Source organism: Xiphophorus hellerii, chromosome 3 (assembly GCF_003331165.1).
Source record: "Xiphophorus hellerii strain 12219 chromosome 3, Xiphophorus_hellerii-4.1, whole genome shotgun sequence".
Classification (NCBI taxonomy): Eukaryota; Metazoa; Chordata; class Actinopteri; order Cyprinodontiformes; family Poeciliidae; genus Xiphophorus; species Xiphophorus hellerii.
This window is the reverse complement of record NC_045674.1, coordinates 17,886,458-17,907,409: the sequence shown is the minus strand read 5'-3', so window position 1 is coordinate 17,907,409 and position 20,952 is coordinate 17,886,458. Positions and strand designations below refer to the sequence as shown.

General features: G+C 40.6%; 1 protein-coding gene across 5 annotated transcripts in view; it reads right to left on the bottom strand.

The window, feature by feature from the left end:
- Positions 1–20,952, bottom strand: part of kif13a (kinesin family member 13A) — a 43,240-nt gene that overhangs the window by 5,452 nt on the left and 16,836 nt on the right. For 3 of the 5 annotated variants that reach the window (XM_032559427.1, XM_032559430.1, XM_032559431.1), the window contains exons 4-37: positions 19,916–19,976; positions 19,085–19,177; positions 18,381–18,561; positions 15,355–15,442; positions 14,721–14,855; positions 14,525–14,637; positions 14,318–14,429; positions 13,780–13,992; positions 13,580–13,690; positions 13,364–13,498; positions 11,908–12,038; positions 11,571–11,657; positions 10,773–10,948; positions 10,372–10,591; positions 9,587–9,749; positions 9,322–9,465; positions 9,085–9,234; positions 8,601–8,765; positions 8,299–8,472; positions 8,052–8,203; positions 7,830–7,962; positions 7,597–7,743; positions 6,554–6,586; positions 4,675–4,774; positions 4,465–4,591; positions 4,327–4,382; positions 4,108–4,232; positions 3,609–3,785; positions 3,433–3,525; positions 3,166–3,318; positions 1,664–1,741; positions 1,527–1,580; positions 1,173–1,260; positions 933–1,084 (exon numbers count right to left, since the gene is read on the bottom strand). In XM_032559427.1, the coding sequence (XP_032415318.1) occupies positions 933–1,084; positions 1,173–1,260; positions 1,527–1,580; positions 1,664–1,741; positions 3,166–3,318; positions 3,433–3,525; positions 3,609–3,785; positions 4,108–4,232; positions 4,327–4,382; positions 4,465–4,591; positions 4,675–4,774; positions 6,554–6,586; positions 7,597–7,743; positions 7,830–7,962; positions 8,052–8,203; positions 8,299–8,472; positions 8,601–8,765; positions 9,085–9,234; positions 9,322–9,465; positions 9,587–9,749; positions 10,372–10,591; positions 10,773–10,948; positions 11,571–11,657; positions 11,908–12,038; positions 13,364–13,498; positions 13,580–13,690; positions 13,780–13,992; positions 14,318–14,429; positions 14,525–14,637; positions 14,721–14,855; positions 15,355–15,442; positions 18,381–18,561; positions 19,085–19,177; positions 19,916–19,976 (4,320 nt within the window). The remainder of the gene's footprint in view (positions 1–932; positions 1,085–1,172; positions 1,261–1,526; positions 1,581–1,663; positions 1,742–3,165; positions 3,319–3,432; positions 3,526–3,608; positions 3,786–4,107; positions 4,233–4,326; positions 4,383–4,464; positions 4,592–4,674; positions 4,775–6,553; positions 6,587–7,596; positions 7,744–7,829; positions 7,963–8,051; positions 8,204–8,298; positions 8,473–8,600; positions 8,766–9,084; positions 9,235–9,321; positions 9,466–9,586; positions 9,750–10,371; positions 10,592–10,772; positions 10,949–11,570; positions 11,658–11,907; positions 12,039–13,363; positions 13,499–13,579; positions 13,691–13,779; positions 13,993–14,317; positions 14,430–14,524; positions 14,638–14,720; positions 14,856–15,354; positions 15,443–18,380; positions 18,562–19,084; positions 19,178–19,915; positions 19,977–20,952) is intronic. The other 2 variants (XM_032559428.1, XM_032559429.1) reach the window with 2 other exon arrangements.

Sequence of the window (20,952 nt, the reverse complement as noted above, 5' to 3'; positions counted from 1 at the left end):
TGACAAAATGATACAATTTGTATTTTCTCAGCTTACTCCTGCCACTTATGAACTATTTAAATTTTTATACACACACTGATTTTAAATTTAAGTCATATCCACTTCTCTTGTCAACAGTGTGCCAGAAAGTTTGACGACAGTAATAAAGTTTGGTCTTGGGTGCCTCATTCTTTTCATTAGACCAGCTGAGCAAATTTGACGGTGTTTATCGAAATTTTATATGACATCTTTTCCTCAAGATACACATGTTGCACAGGTGCTTATGCTTTATAAAGAGTTGAAAGGCTGAAACCTAGACTACAGAATGTCCATTCTGATCTTTACATCTGTGGACAACTTACTATATAAGGAAATTAGTAAATAACCTGGCAAAGTCCAAAGATAAACTAAAGAAAACCTCAGAAAGCCTGAAGACCTACTGAGTATGATCAGTTTTTTAGCTTAGCTTAAAATGTTACAAATGATGTATAATGTTGTTTAGTGTTTTCATCCAGCTGGTTTAAGACCATTTACACCAAATTAACTTAACCTAAACCTCATTTAGGACACTTTACCAATAAAAACAAAATAAAACATGGTTATTTCAATTGATCAGAGCAGCCACATATGGAACATTCAATAATTACAAATAAAATCACAGAGGACTGCAGGCAGCAGGATTTTTGTTAACTGAAGAGGATATTTTTAGCTTCAAGTTATGCGTCGGCCAATGGAATATCCCAAATAATGTGGAGGATCTTTTCTTTTCGTTCACCTTTTTTAAAACAAGTTTAAAATGGAATTTTAATGGGGTGCCAGGTCAGATGTAAAAGTCAGGACGGACAAAACAATGACACATGGAGCTGAGGAAGAATCAAATGGCGTAAGGAGGAAAATATAAGACATGAATCCTCAAAGAAACAAGGAACAGATTGAACTCATGCCCTCTTTACCGTCATTCCCAGCAGCGGCCGAGCCTCCAGTGCTTTCTTTGCCTTGTTCTCCTCTTTGACAGGAAGCAAAGACTTGAGGAATTTGGGTGGCTGAGGGGAAAGAGCTTTGAAGGGGCTGGCGCTGAAAAAGGTGGAACTCTCAGGACCCGATCCTGTGTGGAAACATTTAAAAAATTATAATTTTTGTGCATGTTGTCAAAATCCGATGCATTTGATGGAGCTGACTTTATTCTGCTTTACCTGAGTTCTGATTGTTTTTAATGGGTGTGGTGCAAAGGGAAACATCTTGAGGGTTGCAACTGAAGCTGTCCGCATGATCACAGAGCTCCTATGCAACAATACACAGTCCCAGAAAATACCATGAGGCTTATGCCCATTTTATTCACTTGGGATTAGTACAGAATTATTTGAAACATTCAAATCAATCAAAGAATGTATCTCAGCAAAAGTTTAATCATTTCCCAATAGAAAATAAAAACGGATATAACTTTGTTATAATCTCTTCAAATCTCTTGATACAGATTTTTTATTTTTGGATGTACTTTTACCAACATAATAATAAAAAAGAGTGCTTTGGATGAGGTTAAACCATGCCTGATGAGTCCTGCCGTCTTCATCCTCAGTCAGGTCAATTTTGCTGCACGAAGACTGGGAATAAAGGGGAAAAAAAGTAACTTTATGGTCAAACCATAAATTGCATGTGTTCAGCTGCAAAAGGTTATGTTAATTACATGCTGTACATTTGGTGTGCTTGCACTCCTTCGCAAATGTCTCCCTTTCGCTGCAAGCGCTTCCTTCACCGTCACAGCCTGCAAAGAAACACAAGGATAGATCTGTTTCTGCTACTCTAGTCAGATCTACAGTCTGTGATCTTCTGACTCTTTATGAACTTATATATAGAAAGTCTAATGCTGTTAAAATCCAGGCAAAAAATAGCAGTAGCGAAGTACTGGTCAAGGCTGTGGGTTTATTTACGTTGAACTTTAAAAGAGAATCAGTCTCCAGAGCAAAGTTTTCTTGAAACGATGACTTTGCTCTGCATTTAGAAAATGTGAAAAGGTGACTAGATAAAGACGTCTATTCATATCCAAATATAGCTTAAAGCTTGATCATAGATTAAATTAGCTAACCAAGCCTGACATCTTTGTTTAGGTTACATTTAGACAGGATGTGTGAGTTAAAAATGTGATGTTTTTAATGTATTTTTTCTGGGCAATTGAAAAAAAAAGGACCATCCAACCTGAAACAGCCACCAAAAAAGTTGTCAATTTACTTCCAGTGTTGCGAGGAACTATGACAGGCTGAAGAGAACATTGCCAGTCATTTCACCTCTTCACCATTTCTTACTTTTGGATTTTGGTCATTTCCTAGACGAGTACAAAAAGCAGCTTTCTGGCGCAAGACCTTTCATACTGATCACACGTCAACCCCAACCTGCCTTGAAGACGTTTTGTACCAACGGCAACAACCCATGACTAAGTAATTTCCTTTGACGAACGGAAAGGCCGAAGTCACCAAATGTGGTTCTATGAGTCTAAAAGATATTTCTTTTGCTTGTCTTTTCATAAGACAAACAAAAATAGAGTTAGAACCACAATCACCGGAAGTAGCTCATAATATACCACCTTAAGCAAATAAGATGCTTAAGATGACACAATTCAAATAGAGTTGAGTTCTATTTGAGCTTTTTCTTTTTATTTATTTTTTGCTTAATTACAAACAAAGTAACCCAGCATCATTGTTTGTGACAATGTTTCCAAACTATCATGCTAGAACAGTTTGAACAGTGCATGAGAGTCTTATGGTGTAGCAATTAAGTAAAAATATTATGGCATTTAAACAAAAAAAGGGACTAAAAAGTAATTATTATTATATGCAATTCTAAACAATCAAATATGACTTTTTTGTATGAGAGGAAAAGGTAGCACTCTTTCAGTCCACAGCGTGCAGTGGGAGGTGGGGAAGCACTTCACCACCAATAACTCCTGACATTTCATTAAAATGACTTTAAACCTTAGGGACAGTCTGATGGTTTTGAAACCTGTTTAAATCTTGGTGCCTCTTGACACTTGCAACTGGCCCATGCCTACTAGACGCACAGGAACATTTTAACTGAGCCATCTGCAAAATTCTCTGCTTCAGTCCAAACTGTGGTTTACATTACCAGAATCAGCTGAACTAAGTTACATTTGTGACACCTGTGTGTCACGGAGTAAATCAGTCTGTCTGATACCTGTCTTAGTCTCTCTAAGCTCAAAATGTTCTCCACTTCCAGAACCCCTCTGGTGTATTTCTCTATGTATGTGTCTCCATCCTGAGTTTCTTCACTGTCGCCTCGAGCAGCCATAAGGGCTAAGGTTTCTCTCTCCTCTGGCTCTTCTGATGCCTGAAGGGAGAGAAAATGATGATAAATATAAAACTCTGAGCCTTTAGTAATATATTGAGGAACCTCAATATGGTTTTAAATTCATATATTTGTAAGCAGGACTCAGCGCCATACCTTTGGTATGTTGGAAACAATCTCATAGATCACACCGCAGGAGTACAGCATGTTCTTTAGAGACATCCTCCTCTTGAGACTCTGAGTGAAACTCTGAATGAAACAAACCAGAAGCATAAAACACGACTCACCGCAGGAAGCCTCCATGTTGACCTCTGACCCATTCCAGTACTGACCTGCTTGTTGTAGATATTGACAGCAATCCTCTTGCGGAGGACCAGCTCCATGGAGGCCGGGTGGCTGAGCTGCACAGTGGCTTTAATGATCAGGTAGATGCGCTCGTTGGGTGACGTGACCCGGTTGAGGTGCACAGAGTCGTGGATCGAAGAGTCCCAGGAACACACAGCCAGCACCTGGTGGACCACAGGAGCCGAGACTTTGAAACATGTAGTTCCAGAGACAATCACATAGAAGGAAGCTATGAATGGCTAACAGCTCATTTAGAAACATGGAGTTCTGAGTGTGATTATACTTTTAGGACAGTTTCACAAAGCAAATATAACAGAGATAACTGCACGATTTTTGTTGGGGTTCAGGTTTCTTGTTAATAATAAAAAGATATATATGTATATATATATATTCACAACATTAAAATGTTTACAAAACATTTTTTTTCCAACTCAGAGGCCCTTTTCTGTATTTTCGCCACCGGAGGGCAGTATAATCACTGCTCACCTCCTCATTGCTGTGTCTGATGATCGGCAGGTAGAAAAACTGGCTGCCATGCTCTTTGGGCAGGATAGAGTTAACTCCAGCAGTGTGTGGTCCAGTCAGCTGCTCATTCACTGTCAGATTATCCGCTGGCAGCAAAACCAACAACAAAAAGAAAAAAAAGCTTAGAGTTTGGAAAGACAAAGAGGAAGCTGTGAATAAGGCGGTTTTATCCTCACTCACCATTTAAATCCAGAAATAGGACAGGAATGTGAGCCTCCATCCCTGCAGGTGGGATCCTATATGCAGATTAATATAGTTAATGCTTGGAAAAGTCTCAAGGGTACAGAGAATGTATGTGTGTGTATTTTTCTTTCTTACCAATCTGCAGGAGCTCCGGGAATGCCGCTGCCAGCTGCAGGCACCAGCACTGCGTTCCTCTCCTCAGTCAGGCCGACCCACTGCTCCACTAGCCGGGCTTCCCTCTCCACGTCCTCCTCTGACTTTTCTGAAAACATAAAACCAAGAACAGAGTTTTAATCGAAACATCACCGACTGCTTTCCTCCGGCCGCGCAAGTCTTCGAACCAACCGTGTTTGTTGATGATTTTCTTGATTTGCTCATCAAGATACTCCCGGCGTTTGATGAGGGCGTCTGACCAGCGCTCTCTCACGCAGTTCAGGTCTTCCTCCTGGAACCAGGCAGAGAATCAATGTCAGCTGGCTAAATGAGGCAGATGAGCCGCTGCAGCGAACAGGCTAGTGCTTCCCTAGGTGAGGTGAGGGCTCACAGGTCTCACTTATGTGAGTACTATTACTCTTTCTTGATAAAGCATTCACAATTAAGAAATAAACTGAAGATGTTAGAATTAAAAGCACATGTTACTGTATGATCGACAGTGCCTTACAAAAGTCTTCATACACCATGAACCTTTTTTGTCACTTAACAACAGCCCTCCAGGTCTTTTATTGACATTCTATGTGATAGACGAACACAAAGTAGAGCATAATGGTGAATCATAAATGGTTTGGAAACATTTCTCGCTAATAAAAATCTGATAAGTGTGGAATGCATTTTGTGTGGAAACAACTTTGCATACCTGGAGACCAAAACTTTTCCCAATTCTGCTTTAAAAATACCTGATGCTCAGTAAGACTGGGTGGAGACTGTCTGTTCACAACAATTCATTTTAGGTCTGGACTTAGACTGGGCCATCTCAACACATGAATATGCTTTGATCGAAACAAACGGCTAGAGTTGCTGTCCTGCTTTAAGGTGAACCTCCACTCTAGTTTCAATGGTTTCTTGACTTTAAACTGGCTTTTTGCAGGATTGCCCCACCTAAACCTTAGTTTAGGTGAAAGGACACATTGTGGCAGGCTTGCAGTTATGCTATGCTCCTTCTTATTCAAAATAATGAATTAAAGCAGTTTTCTGTGAGATGTTCAAAGCTCAAAATATTATTTTATAAAATAAACCCTATTTTAAAGTTCTGTCCAGCGTTATCCCTGACTTTTCTGCTATGCTCCTTGTTCTATAGGTTGGAAAACATTCACTAATGTTTTCCAACAAACCTCTGAGAACTTAAGCAAAGAGTTTTATTTATACTGAGAGAAACTTCCACTATGCATTACCTATTTACACATTTAGGGGTATTACAGTAAATGCGGCTGAAATCAACTGTATGTCACACTTTTTAAAATTTCTATAGTAAGAAAAGACTTTAAAACCATACATTGCTTTCTTTCACTTTTTAAATATGCACACGTTGTGTTTGTCTACAACATTAAACCCACATTAAAATTTGTGGTTGTCTGAGACAAAAACAGTCAAACAGGTAAAAAATACTTTAGTTTGAAAACCTTTTTAAAGATCTAGTAACCCATAAACATCAGTCGCACATGCCCTCCTCGTCTACAATTATTACCCTCAGTCCTACCTGATTATAAGGCACATCGGTCTGCCATTGTCACAGAACCACAGACCAGACAGCAGAAAGCCGATTTCCCTCTGAGGCATGGCTTTTTACTCAACAGACCTCAATACTCTGACATCAGCACACTTTCACCATGCAATGTGCAGTAAATCATGCGGCCATGCAATGTCGTTGGGTGTAAATGAGGGTTGTTACTTCAGCTATTCAGCGGTGACATGCAATAAGTGGCATTAATGTGCACGTCCTGAAGTGGAAAGAAAATTGAGCAAGGGATGAGACCCTGGCAGACATGCTGCTCCGGGGGTGCCAACTCAGCCGCGGGTGGAGCTGTTTTTCACATCAACAAACTGCTGGTGCAATGGATAATTACAGCATCAAAAATCATCCACATGTGTGCAGATGCTGTTTAATAAAGCATGTTTTTTAGTCAAACGAGGGAGTTGCCTTTAGGAACACACAATCAATTGGTCTCCCTCATGCTGCACAGTGAACTACAGGGTGGAGAACAGCAGCAGAAGGAGGCATAGAGGGTACCTGATAACTATCCATATCGTCTTCCGCCTCTTTCTGGCAAGGGGAGAGGAGACTCAGTCAAAGGTGAGGAAATCAGAGCAAGCTCTGGGAATAAAACTAGGAGCAAAACATCTACAAATCGCAATTATTTATTTTGTTAATATAAAAGATAAACAAAAATGTTGCTTAGGAGGCAATGGTGAATTTGTAACAAAACTGTAATCGTAACGATAAGTCTACTGTATTCTTTGGCCTCTGTGAAAGTGATAGCCTGTCTCTAGGAAGTCAAGGAACAAAATGAGAGCAGCACTAATCAATAGTCCAGCAATTGGAATCTGCCAATTTTCTATCTTCGTTTGTGGTCGATGATCAGCAGGTCTAATACTGGGAAATTGAATTCTTATATATTAAAGGCCTTAAAAACTCATACTACTTTTGGTATTATAATGGGAGCATCAACCCCCATTATATACATTTTATCTTTTATTTAATCAGCCAAAGATTGTAAACGTATGCCATTAAGTGTACCTAAAGGTCATCAGACAAAAAACATTCAAGTAATAGGAAAAGCTAGGTTACTATAAAAAATAGAGAATGAAAATAAAGGAGAAAAAAGTTAAATATATAAAGAAATGTGCAGAAGTAAAGAAAAATGTTGATAGAATATTTAAATAATATTAAATAAGTAATGTCATAATGTGTCTTTAATTTTTTTTTTTCCATTTGATTTTCAAGAAAACATGAGAAAGTTTGTTTTTCACACAGATTGAAAAGCCTCTTAAAGGCAACACAGAGAAGCCAGAAACCCCAAAAGCATTAACAGAAAATCAACGTGAATCTAATACAGGAACCCAGCAGCACACCCGAGTTGCTTTTCTCCAATAACATAAACCTACACAGGCTGATTCAGCATCATATTGTATAACTCTGGCACAATGTGAACATGCTGTTCTCAGACAGATATCTGCTTTCATCCCTTTGCACACCCTCCCTTTGAGGTCATGCCTATTTAGTCCAACACATGTACAGGCTGTTCAGACTGTAAAAGCGTGCTTTTCACAGACCTGGTAGCTGTCCAGCGGTCTTTGCAGCTTAGTGGAGCGAGCCGACACGCAGCCGATCGACACAGACAGCACAGCCTCCACCAGCAGAGGCAGTGTGCCCGAGTTCTGTACCGGCTTCACACACACCTGGAGTCTCCTGGAATGACCCTGCTCACACAGACATGTTGCACATGTTTGCCGTCGCTCCATCAGTCTAAGATGAAGTAGAGTCCCCTCCCTTATCTTCCTCTGACCTGTCTGAGTTGGAAGATGCCTCCTGTGCTGACATCCTTTGAAGGTTGCAGCTCCACAAACGTGTACTCCCCCTGCTCATTCAGCTCCTGGATGGAGATCCACAGCTCGATCCTGCGAGACACTTCGTTCCACCTTTTAACAAGCAGCAGCAGCGGGGATTGAGCCTGGTGTAAAGTTTGAGCATCAGGTATTACCTTCAGAGGTCAGCAGGCCCATAGTACCTGTCTCGGAGCGTCTGGGTCTTGGCCTCCAGAACATCTAACTCCCAGGGCGCACGGCCGTTCCCGGCACAGCGGTGGCCCCACACTTCGATAGCCAAAGCACCATCTGATATAAACTCCAAAAACTCATCTGTCACATGCACAACATGCTCCTAGACGAAACAAAAATGATGTACAAATGTTAGCTTAATATTAAAAGGGAAATAAGAGTCTTTATTTTGTCTAGTGTAAGGAGATTTTTCCATACTTTGCAGTGATCAAACTGGACTGTAAACTGAGAATCTGGGCTTCGAGGGGAGGGCGTGTCTGGGCTGACCATGGGAGGAGCCACGGTGGGCTCGCTGTGCTCCCAGAAGTTGTACTGACAGAAGACAAAGTTGGACAGGTTGAGCGGCAGTCCCGTGGCCTCCTTGATCCTCACCTGCAGCGGTAAGGAAAACAAACAAGATGCAGATTATATTTGTTGGTAATCCCAGTAATTAATCCTTAGAATGAAATTGCAGATGACCCTAAATTTCTTTGGTTCTAAAAGTTAAAGGTGTCTATTACCCTACAGGTGAGCCTTCTGGCCATGTGCACAATCTCCCCGTTTGTGTCCATGACCTCATAGCAGCTGCTTTCACTGGAGTTCTCCGAAGAGTCATCTCCCCCGGAGAGGCGCTCCGGTACCGATCCGCTCACTCGCATGAGCTCCACGTGCAACCTGCCTGCTACCTGAACACATCAACAAAAAACATGTTTTTCAAAATAGAGCAAAAGTAAACCTTTCCACATTTTGTCACTTCACCATCAGAGCCTGCAGTTGACTCTATAACAATCATATGTGTTTGAACAACAGGCTGTAGAGCATAATTGTAAAGTGGAAGAAAAGTCATAGATGTTTTAAGTATATTTTTACACTCGAACTACATTTGAGTGTAAAAATAGAAGACACAAGTCTTCTGTGTATGTCTATCTGAGCTTTACACATTATGAAAAAGTCAGTATCATTTATTTACAACTTTTTGCAAGAAATTTGCATTATTATTTTCACCTCTCCCTGCTGGCTGATGATTGGGACAGCATATTGTAATTTGACATCGTGGAAAAGGCACTCTAGAAAAATATTGGCCACGCCGATCAGGTTGTGGTTCTCTTGACCCTCGTAGAAAGAATCACAGTTCTTTTTGTTTAATTTGTTATGCTGTAAAAAGACAGAAGAAGAGTTATTTGTCTTTTTTTAATCTGATGTTATGTTCACTGGTTTCTCCTTATGCCTTTTGTTTTTCACCTGTTCCTCTTTGCCTTCTTTCCAGTCTCTGTAATGGTCTCTCATGTCAACCAGTTTGTTCTCCAGCTTCTCAATGGTCCACACCTGGGTCCCCTTTCCTTTCCTACGTACCTGAATGGCTGGCTCACTCACGATTGCTCCACGCTACATAAAAAAAAATAGATAAGGGTGAAATGTGTCTCAACATTTTTATATTCGCCCTAACTTGCAGTCCGCACAAAAAAGGTGGTGGTATTTTTAAGAAGTGAGGCTCAAGAAGTCTGACCTTGCGGTTGGCACTGAGGTTGGCAGCAGGAATCTGAAGGGTGACCTGGTAGTCGGTGAGTTTGTTCATTTCCTCAGCCAAAAAGTTGGCTTCTCGCACCAAAGTGTTGGCCTTGACGACCTGCTCCCTGAGTCGAGACAGACTCTGGCGGAAAAGCTCATCCCTGCTTCACAGGATGTGTCACAGACATACAGAGAGCTGATTAGAACAAAGCATTCATTCATGAGGTGGAAGACGTACGATGTTGTTCATCCATAAGATGAAAGTGTGTTAACAAATATATTTAAATCTGTAATAGTCAAACGAAAATGTACTTGGCAACTCAGCAGTTTGGAATCATCTGAAAAAAATCTGATTAACATGGACAAAGTTGTTTACTAACTTGATTTACTTTGTTGTTGCGTCCCATATGAAAAAAAGTAGTGGTATATAAAAGTTGTGTTTATATTTGTAGAGAAAAGGTTGAACATTAGCAATTCCACCACTTCTATTTAGGGAAGTTTTAAACTGTGACTTTTCTAACTTCCTGTAGCAATTAGCTGTGCTAGAGAACCAATGCTAGCATTGTATGCAAGAAGAGCCAACAGAATATTCAGTTTTAGCTATTATTTTTCTTTTTACCACATACATTTTCTCCACTAATGAAAGATTTAGGATTCTTCCCTGTTGCTTATGTAATATTGATGAGAAGTCAAGTTGCTATGCCCATTTAACACCACAAGGAGGCAGTGCAGCAGGTTTGTCTGTATGTGTTTCATTTTGTCTTTGGGTCAAACTCCACTCACCGTTCCTCTGTCCACAGTCTCAGCTTGCCGTGGGGAGTGTGTGTCGGGTAGGCGAGGCGCTCGCTGCTGTGTCGGTGGTACTGCTGTGTCTTCTCCGGAGACAGCTGTTGCCGTAGCGACTCCAGTTCCCGCTCATACATGAGCCTTTGCTCCTCGAGAGCAGTGCGCTTCTCCTCCAGGTACTGCTTCTCCAGCACCTGGACCACATTCTGCATTGGGTCTGTAAATGTGGATAGGAAAAGATCTTGTATTACAATGTATAACATGAAATAATACACTTTCTTTGTTGTAATTTACAAAGAAATAGATGGTAAAAGTCAGAAAAGGAGAAAATAAAAGTTTACAACTCAAGGATGAATTGCGATATTTAAATAAGAACTGCTGCATCGTCCTAATCATACCATTGTTTCCAAGAGTCTTCATTATGACTTCCATCTGGGCAAACTCATAGCTGTAGTCCTGCTCAGAGGAAGCCTCGCTGGCTGTTTCCACATCTGCCTCCACAAAGCTCTCTCTGGGTGAAGCTCTCTCCAGTTCCTTCAAACGGTCCCGCCGCTTCCGTTTCGGCAAATTGATTCTGAAAGGCAACGCAAGACCTAATCAGTCCCTTTCACGACTCACGACCAACCTTTCACTTTTGCTAAAGATAGTTTATTAATAAATGTATCAACAACCCTCTTTTCATGTTTAAAGTCCAGTTTTTGATCTTTCCAAAGGACTAAGACAGCACCGGTAAAGGTTTTAAGTGACATGCAGTGCGTCCTGTGACGCACCAAAAATGTCTGTCTTTGTTTTGTTGGTTTCCAGCGTAGCATTTAATCAAAAACATCCAAAAACATTAACAGACTGGAGGAGAAGGTTGGATCATGTGGAGTAACAGCAGTATAAGCTTGTTCATGCCTTTATTTTCAGTTATTTTAACGGAGCTGCAAAATCCAGATGAAACATGCAGCTGCCAGAGTTCTCATCAAAAGAGAAAAGAAATTAAAATGTATTTCTATTTCTTTTAAACTTTAATATTATTTGTTCTTATGTATTTGGCATCTTATTGTAATTTTCTTTTTCCACATTTCTTTATTTTTCCTGTAAAGTGCTTTGAATTATTTTCTGTACAACTGGTGCTACGCAAATAAACTTGCTTTGGCTTGCCTTTTACTTTCACAGCTGTTAACATCTGGATTACAGTGAAGGACTCATACCTGAAGAAGTGGTTGTTTCCCCATAAGATACGATCTCCATGCCATAGGTGCACCAAGGAGTCAACCACTGTGCCATTCACACAGGTCCTGCAGAAAACACAAACATGTTAGTGGAGTTTCTGATCTTCATCTACAGATGGGGAAAAACTGAATTGCTCAGCAGAAACAATCATTTTGCGAGAGGGAGGAAGACAAAGCTCCAGTATCAAAGTGTAGGAGCAGTTCATAAGCTTCCACAGCAATGAGGTCATGAGAAACTTTGCAGTCCAGTCATCCATAGCGCAGACAGATAGGCAGAGAGATAGCAAGCACCCAGTTAGACTTTACAGGAGCTCACCTGGCATTGCCGATGGGCACCAAGGTGACATCACCATCGGGGCAGACGTCCAGGGCGCAGTGCTCCGGCTGGATCCCGATGCCAAAGAGCTGGATGTCCTGAGAGGTGTCTGCACCCACGCGGGTGTGCTCCTTCACACAGATGGAGAGCATATTGATCAAAACAGGACAGCAAATCTGATTTAAGCTGATGTATTAACGCATTGCATGAGAACATTTACAAAAATCTTAATGCAGCAATCAAGCCCTTACGTTTGGGAAAGTGAAAATTAAACTAGGAGCAGGTTTAAGTGGGGTAAAAATAAAAATGGCCTGTGCAGAGGGGGCACAAACATTCCAGCAAACAGAGGATGTTCTAGCCCATTTCACATTGCCTTAGTCATTCCTCACAGATACGCCGGGCCGGACTGCAGAGGCCAGACAAAGGGCTGTTGTTCTGTACGCCATGCAGACTGTTTTCTCACATACTTCTGCTATTACAGGTCCATCTAGCTGTTTAATGGTCCCAGGCCTGCTCTAACTGGACAAATTCTTTTACTCTCTCTACCATCTGAATATAAGACTCAGTTGTATTTTTTAAGGGAGTTTTGCCTCCTGTAGCAATGTTACGAAGTTTTTACAGACATTGTGTATGATGATGTAATAATTGATAACACGAGTGGGTTGTCACTATGTTTTCTAGCTCACTCTCGGAAAAAGAGAACTAGAAAACTCGGCTGTTGACCAGAACAGGCCCAATTGTAGATGATTGGCAGGTTGGGAAACTCATAAAATCTGATCTTTTACCAATCGGTGAAGGCATCAGACCTGATTTCTAGCAAGCTGGGGGGAACAACAACACTCTTCACAAATTGAAGCTGTGAAGAAGACTCAAAGTTAGCAATTTTAAGTATCACAGAAGAATTTGAAAAGAAATCAAGCAAGCAAAAATGTTTAAGAAATTTCTAGAAAGAACTTCTAGAAAGGAAGCCAGCTTGTTTTTAAAGGAGGCATGCTAGCTGTTCTGTCAGGCTAGAAACAAGAGCAAAACTCTTTCGGTTTGGTTGCTTATCATTGCAAATTTGTCAATTACAAAAGAGAGTTATTACTGCTAACCACACTAAATATCCCACGGTAAAGGCAGTTTGAAATGTCTCCTTAATTTAAACATTTTCTTAAAGCAACAAAAGTACTGTATGTTCTGTATCACACACAGGCACAGAGAGCAAGATGGCAATCTTGTTCATAATATAATGAACAGTTACAACAAGAAGACTGCAGAGAACTATTTTTAGAGCTTTTTAATTATTGTTTTGAAAGAGAAATCAGATTACATTAAAGCTGAACAAAAATTGGAAATCTGACATTTGCTCGCAATCGCTGAGCAAATGCTACTTTAATCTCATCGAACCCTGGAAGTCACAGTGTCGTGATAGCAAAGACTAAGGAACTGCATCTCTTTTTGGAAACAGTTCTACCTTCAGATAATAAACCAGCAGCTCGTTCAAGGCAGGATCAGCATTCAGATTGACCAGGAAACACTTGTCTTCTCCCACTTTTATTCCCGAGGTCTCCAAAGAGATACCCATGCTCTCCAGTTGCCTCTGTCGCTCCTGTAAACACAGATAATAACAGTGCAGCAGTGCAAAGAAAGGCAGTCCAGCTGCTAAGGTTTCTGTGACTCATATCCATACAGTAGCAATCTCCTCGGTCTTCCTGAGCTTCTCTTCCCAGGTGACTGTCATCTCCTGAATGAGTTTCTCAGATTCCTGCAGTTTCTCCTTCAGCTCAGGTGCCTTCATGGACTGAAGGAAGAGTGTGAGGGAAAAGAATCGGATCACGATCACTGGTGATTGGTGAACAGAGTCGCAATCTGTGACGGGCCAGATCTCACCTCTGCCTGAGACAACTGAACGCGAAGCTTCTCCACCTCCTCCCTGAGCTCCCTGATGATGCGAGCGTTGGGATCTTCATTCACCACAGCATGGTTGACAATCCTTTTGGCCCTGTCAGCATAACGCAACGTGGACAACGTCTCCTCGTAGTTATCAGCAGCTGGACTCACTGTGGCAATCATGGCTGTCTTACTGTTCCCACCAAGGTTATCCTGAGGTCAAGGTAAAATACTGTTAAATATGGTGACAAACATACTGACAAACAAACTGAATAAATATTAAACTGTATATTTGTGTTTTTTTACATTCTGGCAATTTGGCACTAGACGTAATTATGGGTAAATGTGTTTATCTATCCTCAGTCTTATTTTAATAAAGACAAATAAGACTTAAATCAAAGATGAATTTGTATTTACGTATATTGCATAGGTGACTTTTTTACTTGATAATGTTTTTGCCACTAGATAATGCTTTAATAAACTTTCAGATAATTATACCAATCAGTTCTTAAAAAGTGTAACAGCAGAGGGTTCAAACCTTTAGCAGCCAGGTGAGGACAGAGTCTCTGTAAGGCACAAACTTGGCCTTCCCCTTCCCAGCAGACTGATCGGCCAAAGCAGAAATCACACACCCCAATGTGGTAAGAGACCTAAAACAACACAAATATGCATCAAACAGTGCAGTCATCCAGTAATTAAATTTTACTGACATCTCATAATAATAATCAACACATAATCAACATACTTGTTTATATTGCTGCCTTCTTTGAGTCGCTCCCCGGCAGCTCCAGTTTTGGATACACGCTCACTTCCTGCCAGGTCAACCAGACTCATTTTGCTCACTTTTTCCCCTGAATTCTGTTTGAGACAGATTTAAAGATCCAACATGAAAATTAAAAACCACAGCCATAAAGGTGTGTGAGGAGCAAAACAATACAAACTCCGGACTGTAGATCATAGAGTGTTTGCGTGACGATTATGCTGAAGACGGCGTGTGATCGACTGCTCTCCTCGTTCATGTTGGTTGCTGCGACTGTGCGTGACTTGTTTCCTTCAGACATTAACACTTCAATATCCTAAAGGGGGGAAATCAAAAGGAAATAATGACGGAGAAAGAATGTTTTTTGTCAGCATGTTCAATAAATTCAGAGAGTAAGCTTAAGACTTCTAAATTGTTATGACCGATTTAAATGCTAGAGGTTTTCACATGAGGCGTTATGCCATTTCTTCAAGTATGGGTCAAAACAGGCAGTAGGAAATCCACTGGACCCAGAACAGGCAACACCGAGCCCAGAGGAACAGGGTGGAGACGTTTTACCGTCACTGAGGAAGGACCTGCCAAGGCCTGGCATATAAACTGCATGCAACCTCATTACTGTAGCCACAGCAGGGATATGTCTCATTACGACTTCTACATGGGAGGATTTTAAACTAAATCCTCCCATTAACTAAAGATAATAAATCAGTGTTTTGATTACACAAAGGTATTTCTGATGTACTTTATGAATCATAAGAACATAACCAACTGGATTCGGCTCTGGCTGTGTCACGACTGCAGAAAAGCGAAAGACAAACCTCAAAGTTGGTAACAGCAAGTTGCGAGAGGCCATCCACATATGGACCCAGAACTTTGTGTTCCCTAACTTTGAGGGACTGGCGGCTCCTGGGAAAACAGAGCAGGTTGGAAGGAGTCAAGAGGGCAGAGGAATTTAGTTATTTCAAAAACAATGGGAGAGCGTCGCTGAAGCCGCCATTATGACAAATGTATTGACTCTCCTTTCATTGAAGACCAAACAATATAAACTCATCCTAATGATGGAAAGGCACATTGAACTAGACGTCATGTCAAAGATAATTTTGTATTATGTGATCACGCGACACTTTGAGTCAACTATAGTTTATAGCTTCAGTATGTCAATAATTGGAAACAAAGAAGCAACAGAAACATTGTGCACTGCATGATTCCCTGCAAAATACACATTGTGTGAGAGTTTGTCAGTTCTCGGAAATTACAGAAAAATTGGTCACAGCCAGCGAGGTCTTTGAAGTGGACTTCACTTTGTAAAACACAGACGCAGGAGTTTGCAGCAGATTTCAGTCAAATCAACAAAACCCAACACCACAAGAAGCAAAGGGTGTAATTTTGAGGCTCGGTGGTAGGGGGCTGTTTGTGACGATTGTGGCTGTACTAATAAGTGTTTGTGGTAACAGTATGGCATTTGACGGACTGACTCGAATAAAATGTTTTTGTGTTCTTTTGAAGATTCAGAATCCTTTTCAGTAACATTATATTATAGTATGGCTCTTTTTTTCTTCATGAGCTTAAATTGCAAAATCATGTTTTTGTCTCAAGGTTTTTGCCTTCTGTTTAAATTCTCCAAATTTATAATAAAGTAGCAATCTAAATATTATTAGACTTGCTAAAATCACATAATCTATATTGCATATTAATATTTAAAGATAAGATTTATAGTTTAAAAAATTTCTTTAAAAAATTTGCTACACCTTTTCTGTCATATGTCTCTGTGGTTTAAATGACCTAAAATGTAAAATGTATAAAGTGGTGTTTTTTCTGCTGTTTTTCCCTTGTGCTGCTGCTTGCTGTCTGCTAGTTGTGTACAATGAGTGAATATAGAAAATCTTCAGAGCTTTTCCTTGATACATAAAGACAAAGTTACATAAAACTGTTTGGAAAAACAAACAGGCATAACTGCACTATCGCTGGATCTGGTCCATATTTATACTGTCAATGAACTGGTTCTACAATTACATGCACTAATGAATTCAAGAAACATACTTCCACTGGTGATATTACCACTTCTACCAAGTGTTATATTCCCTATTGCTTTGCAATACACTAAAATCACGTGTTAAAATAAAGACTTATTTAGATAGTTCTGACATGTTTATTGGCTTTATACTAATTAAGAGAATAAAACATTATCATATTGTTATTGATAAGATATTTCTGAGCTTTCCTAGAAAGAGCCATAACCCTTAAAAAATAAAAACATGAAGCTGTATCCATGTGGTCTTTAGAATAGAGTATTCGATTGGCATCAGTATCGACTTCGAAACTTTGATGTTGTTACAACCTTAGTATGAAGATCGGTAGTTTAAGTGAAAATAAAAAACAAGATTTCATTTGATAAATGGCCTGAATTTGTATAGCTCTTTATTAAGTTCAAGGACTTCAAAACTGCTTTACATAACAATCAGTCATTCACAGATTCACACGATGATGGTCATAAGCTACATTGTAGCCACAGCTGCCCTGGGGCGGACTGAAAGAAGCAGTGCTGCCATTCAATTGGCGCCACTGACCACCACCAACAGGATATTCGTGTGAAGTATTTTGCCAAAGGACACAACAACTAAGATGGACTGAGTTTGTGTTTGAACCAAATACCCATCATTTACAAGATGAAGTTCTGCCTTCTGAGCCACTACTGCCCAAATGGGCCATTTATTATTTAATCAACAGAGAAAATTAACTATTTAAAAAAACTTGCTAAATAGAGTACAGTTTTCATGTAAATACGCTTTCTCAAATGAAATTTCCAATCAAACTTGTGTTTCTTGAGCAAGGGAAGATGTTTTTAGCGTTGTTTCAGCCAGCTGAGTAGTAGTGAGCAGCACAGGATTCCAGAAACTCTGATCATTTCATCACTGAAGTCTCTTTGACAGGACTTCGAACCATAGAACAGGTATGATGGAAATTTTTAACAGTTTCTAAATCTTTCCCAGTTATGACTTTCATTAATACCTTGTGCGTAAGCATATGACAATATGACTATTGATCCTGTTCTACCCTTGTTAATTATTAATAAATCTGTATTATATCTGCTTTTAACCCAAGTGAAACAGATGCTCCACTGCATGGGAAACCATTCTTCTTTAACGTTCAGATATTGATACGAATCAGAAACAGTGATCCTTGTGTCGTCTTTACTAATCTGTTACTGCAGTAACCCAACAGCCTGGGTTACCCAGGCAACAGCAGGACAATGACCAACTACCAGCTTACATTAGTGCTAGAGTATGCCTCTCACTCCCAATGCTTCATGTCCAAACCACAGTAGGTAAAGTTTACTTGTCAGGACAGGATCAAGGATCACAGTTTGAGCAGGAAGAAAGTGTTTTTTCAAAACCTGAATCTAGCCGCATCTTCAGACATCTGTAACAAACTAAGCAGTGAACTGCTGCTCCTACTTGGCTGTTAGCCCACAGGGTCGATCTGACATCCATTATGATCCAACATCCACGAACAGATGACCCTGAAGCATGCTCTTTCAAAGCTCACTCTTCCTCGCAGTCTGACTGCCAACCCACATCAGGCCACAGAGGCAAAGAATGCAACAGTGTCAGAGGACGATGCTAGCTGCTGTTCAGCAGGAAATCACTGGGTCAGCTTCCTACACACATTATTCTGTCAGCATCCCACCATTCAGACTAGCAGACACAACAGTGACACCAGAGCGCAGTGCCATGTTATGAATTGGAGTAAATCAACACCAGGTTTCTGGTAGCCAGCTGCTTTTCCGCCAGATCGAAAGCAGACCAAAATGTAAAACTCATTAAACTGCCAGGGCCACACTCACCCTTTGGGATCCAGCAGGTCTCGGACCTTCTCGTTGTAGATCTCCATGTAGGACACCTCCACCTTAAAAGTGTGGGCTTCGTTCTCCTCTTTGTGGACCCTCTCAAAGAGAGAGCAGCACAGTCGAGGGATTAAACCGGGCTGCTCTCCGTTTCCCATCATGGAAAAAGACTTCCCTGAACCTGGATTCATAGCAGATATTTGTAAAAAAACACAAAAAAATAAGAGAAAGAGTTAGACGGCATGGTTGATGTAAAAATTCCATGCTTTGTAGAGTTCTCAAAGTTCACTATCCTTTTTAGAAATATTTAAAGAATAAATGGAAAAGTTATCTATGATTTTATGGCTGATTGGTTGGAATTTAAATACAGAACCAGTAAAAACAGCAAAATAGATTCATGAATGGATGGATGGATGTTTCTGAAAGCTACTGTTTAAAGAAACAGTAGTTTTATTAAAACTATTTAAGAAAACACTTCTTCCCTTTTTATATGTCCTAACTGGAAAGTATTTGGTGAGGAGAAACTAATTATAATCCCTTTTTAAAATGTTTTTTAAATTTTGAAGCCTATACAAAGCATTGAAGAGATAAACCTGCATGCAGCTAAGGCATTCTAGATCAATTTGTTAAGTGTAAACAGAAAGCATTATCCAACAATCCAGCATGCAAAACAGCATTTCAAAAGATTTTTTTTGTCTTATTACCTGTTTGTCCATAGGCAAATATGCAGGCATTGTACCCCTGGAATGCATTTTCAAGTATTCCCTCTCCAAGGCACTTGAACACCACCTCTTGACCTTTCAGAGAAAGATTCAGTCACCATGGAGATCAGAATAAACAGTCTTCACCATTATCAGGTTGCCTCACTAGTCTGCAAAACCAGTTCAGAGATGTGTATTGACAAGGTCCACAGAGCACTGAATAAGGGTCTGACAGATTCCTGTCTGGTCGTGTGGAAAATGTAAAGCTGTGCAGAGAAATCTTTCTTGTTGCTCGCTGCCGCGGCCCCATTGAATGGGACAGCTGTTTAATGAGCTAAATAAAGCCTTGGCTCGGGCCCTTGAGACAGCCTTTCACTGAGCAGACTGCCCGGTCGGTTCAACACAAAGTAGACGCAAGCTTTATGTTTCTGTCTCACAATGAGAGAAGTATGGCAAAGCAAGTATTCAGAAAGATTATTATATGAAAGTTTTATGAATTTGTTTGAACATAGCACCGGTTAGGCAGCTGAAAAGCTCCTGAGAAGGCTTCATTTACAACATTAGAGGGCATGACACTCCAAGATGAGGACGTAGGTAAATGTCTTACATGCTTTTATGTTTTTTTACTTGGAAGAAAACAAGCGCCAACTAATTTTGGATAATGTACTGTATGTATCCAAAATCCAAATGATCCCATTTGTCCAAATCCTGCTAAGGCTTTGCATCCCATTAAGGCTGGAATTTCCCTGCCTATACAGTTGCAACACAAAGCTCTTCACATAGGCCTGCTTCATCATCTGAGCCCTTTTGTAGAGGGCAGGATCAGTGACTCACCGGCATATTTGGGAACGTTGGATTCATCCATGGACCAGAAACAGTGGTCAAAAGCAAACACCTGTGAAGGAGATGGAGTCAGACAATGTAAACATGGATTGTCACACCTGTCGGAGCACGCCGGGTGCAAAGAAAACCCCAAGCGCACAGAAGCGGGGATTATTGTACAGCTTTGTACAGTCAAACAGCAGGACAGGGCTTGTCTGAGAGAGTAAGATGAAACCCGAGAGGCTTTGTTTGAGGTGACATTCATCAGGGTTGGACCGTGACTGTCTGCTTTAAGCAGCAGAGAGTTCTCTCTGTTGCAGTGGAATGAATTCATAAATCAGTGTGTGCGCTTCCGAGGAAAGAATCTCAGCACCCGGTGACCCTCATCTCCAAGGAAACTGGGCCATAGCTGTTCCCGGTGCTGGAGGCTGGCTCTTGGCTTTCAGGCCCAGGTCTCTCAGCACAGCCTTTAACAACAGAAAGGCCCACTATCCTCCAGGCACCTGCAGGAACACTGGACTAATAAGGCACAGAGAGAAGGCTATCTCAGACAGAGCAGCCCCCGCTAGTTTGCATGCAGCATATAATCATTTATGCATCTCTAATTTCATTTTGAACAACCTTGGTGAGATGCATCTGTGTTTGTTTATGTGCCAGTTGCAGTTCAGCAGGATTTAAGTCATAGCAGCCCAGAGTGGACACTGACATGTAATGTTTTTCTTGCACTGATAAGGCTTTTCCTCGCCGATACTGATTTCGGATTTATTTTCAGGTGTGCCACATTGCAGAGAAAAATGTTTTGTCAAAGGGGTTTTGATAGCGGTGGTGTTAACATATGTTGCTAACATTAATGTGATTTGTACTAAACTCAAAATCAAGTGGAATAAAGAACATGTTGCCTGGGGGTTTGATGTGTTTGTAGACCAAAAATGGTGCCAGTCAATACTGATGCATTTAATGAACTGGAAAAAGTTAAGAGTCATTAGGATTTGATCTGTCAATAACCAATCAAAGCCCCTAAAAAAAAAAAATCTCCCTCTAATCTCTGG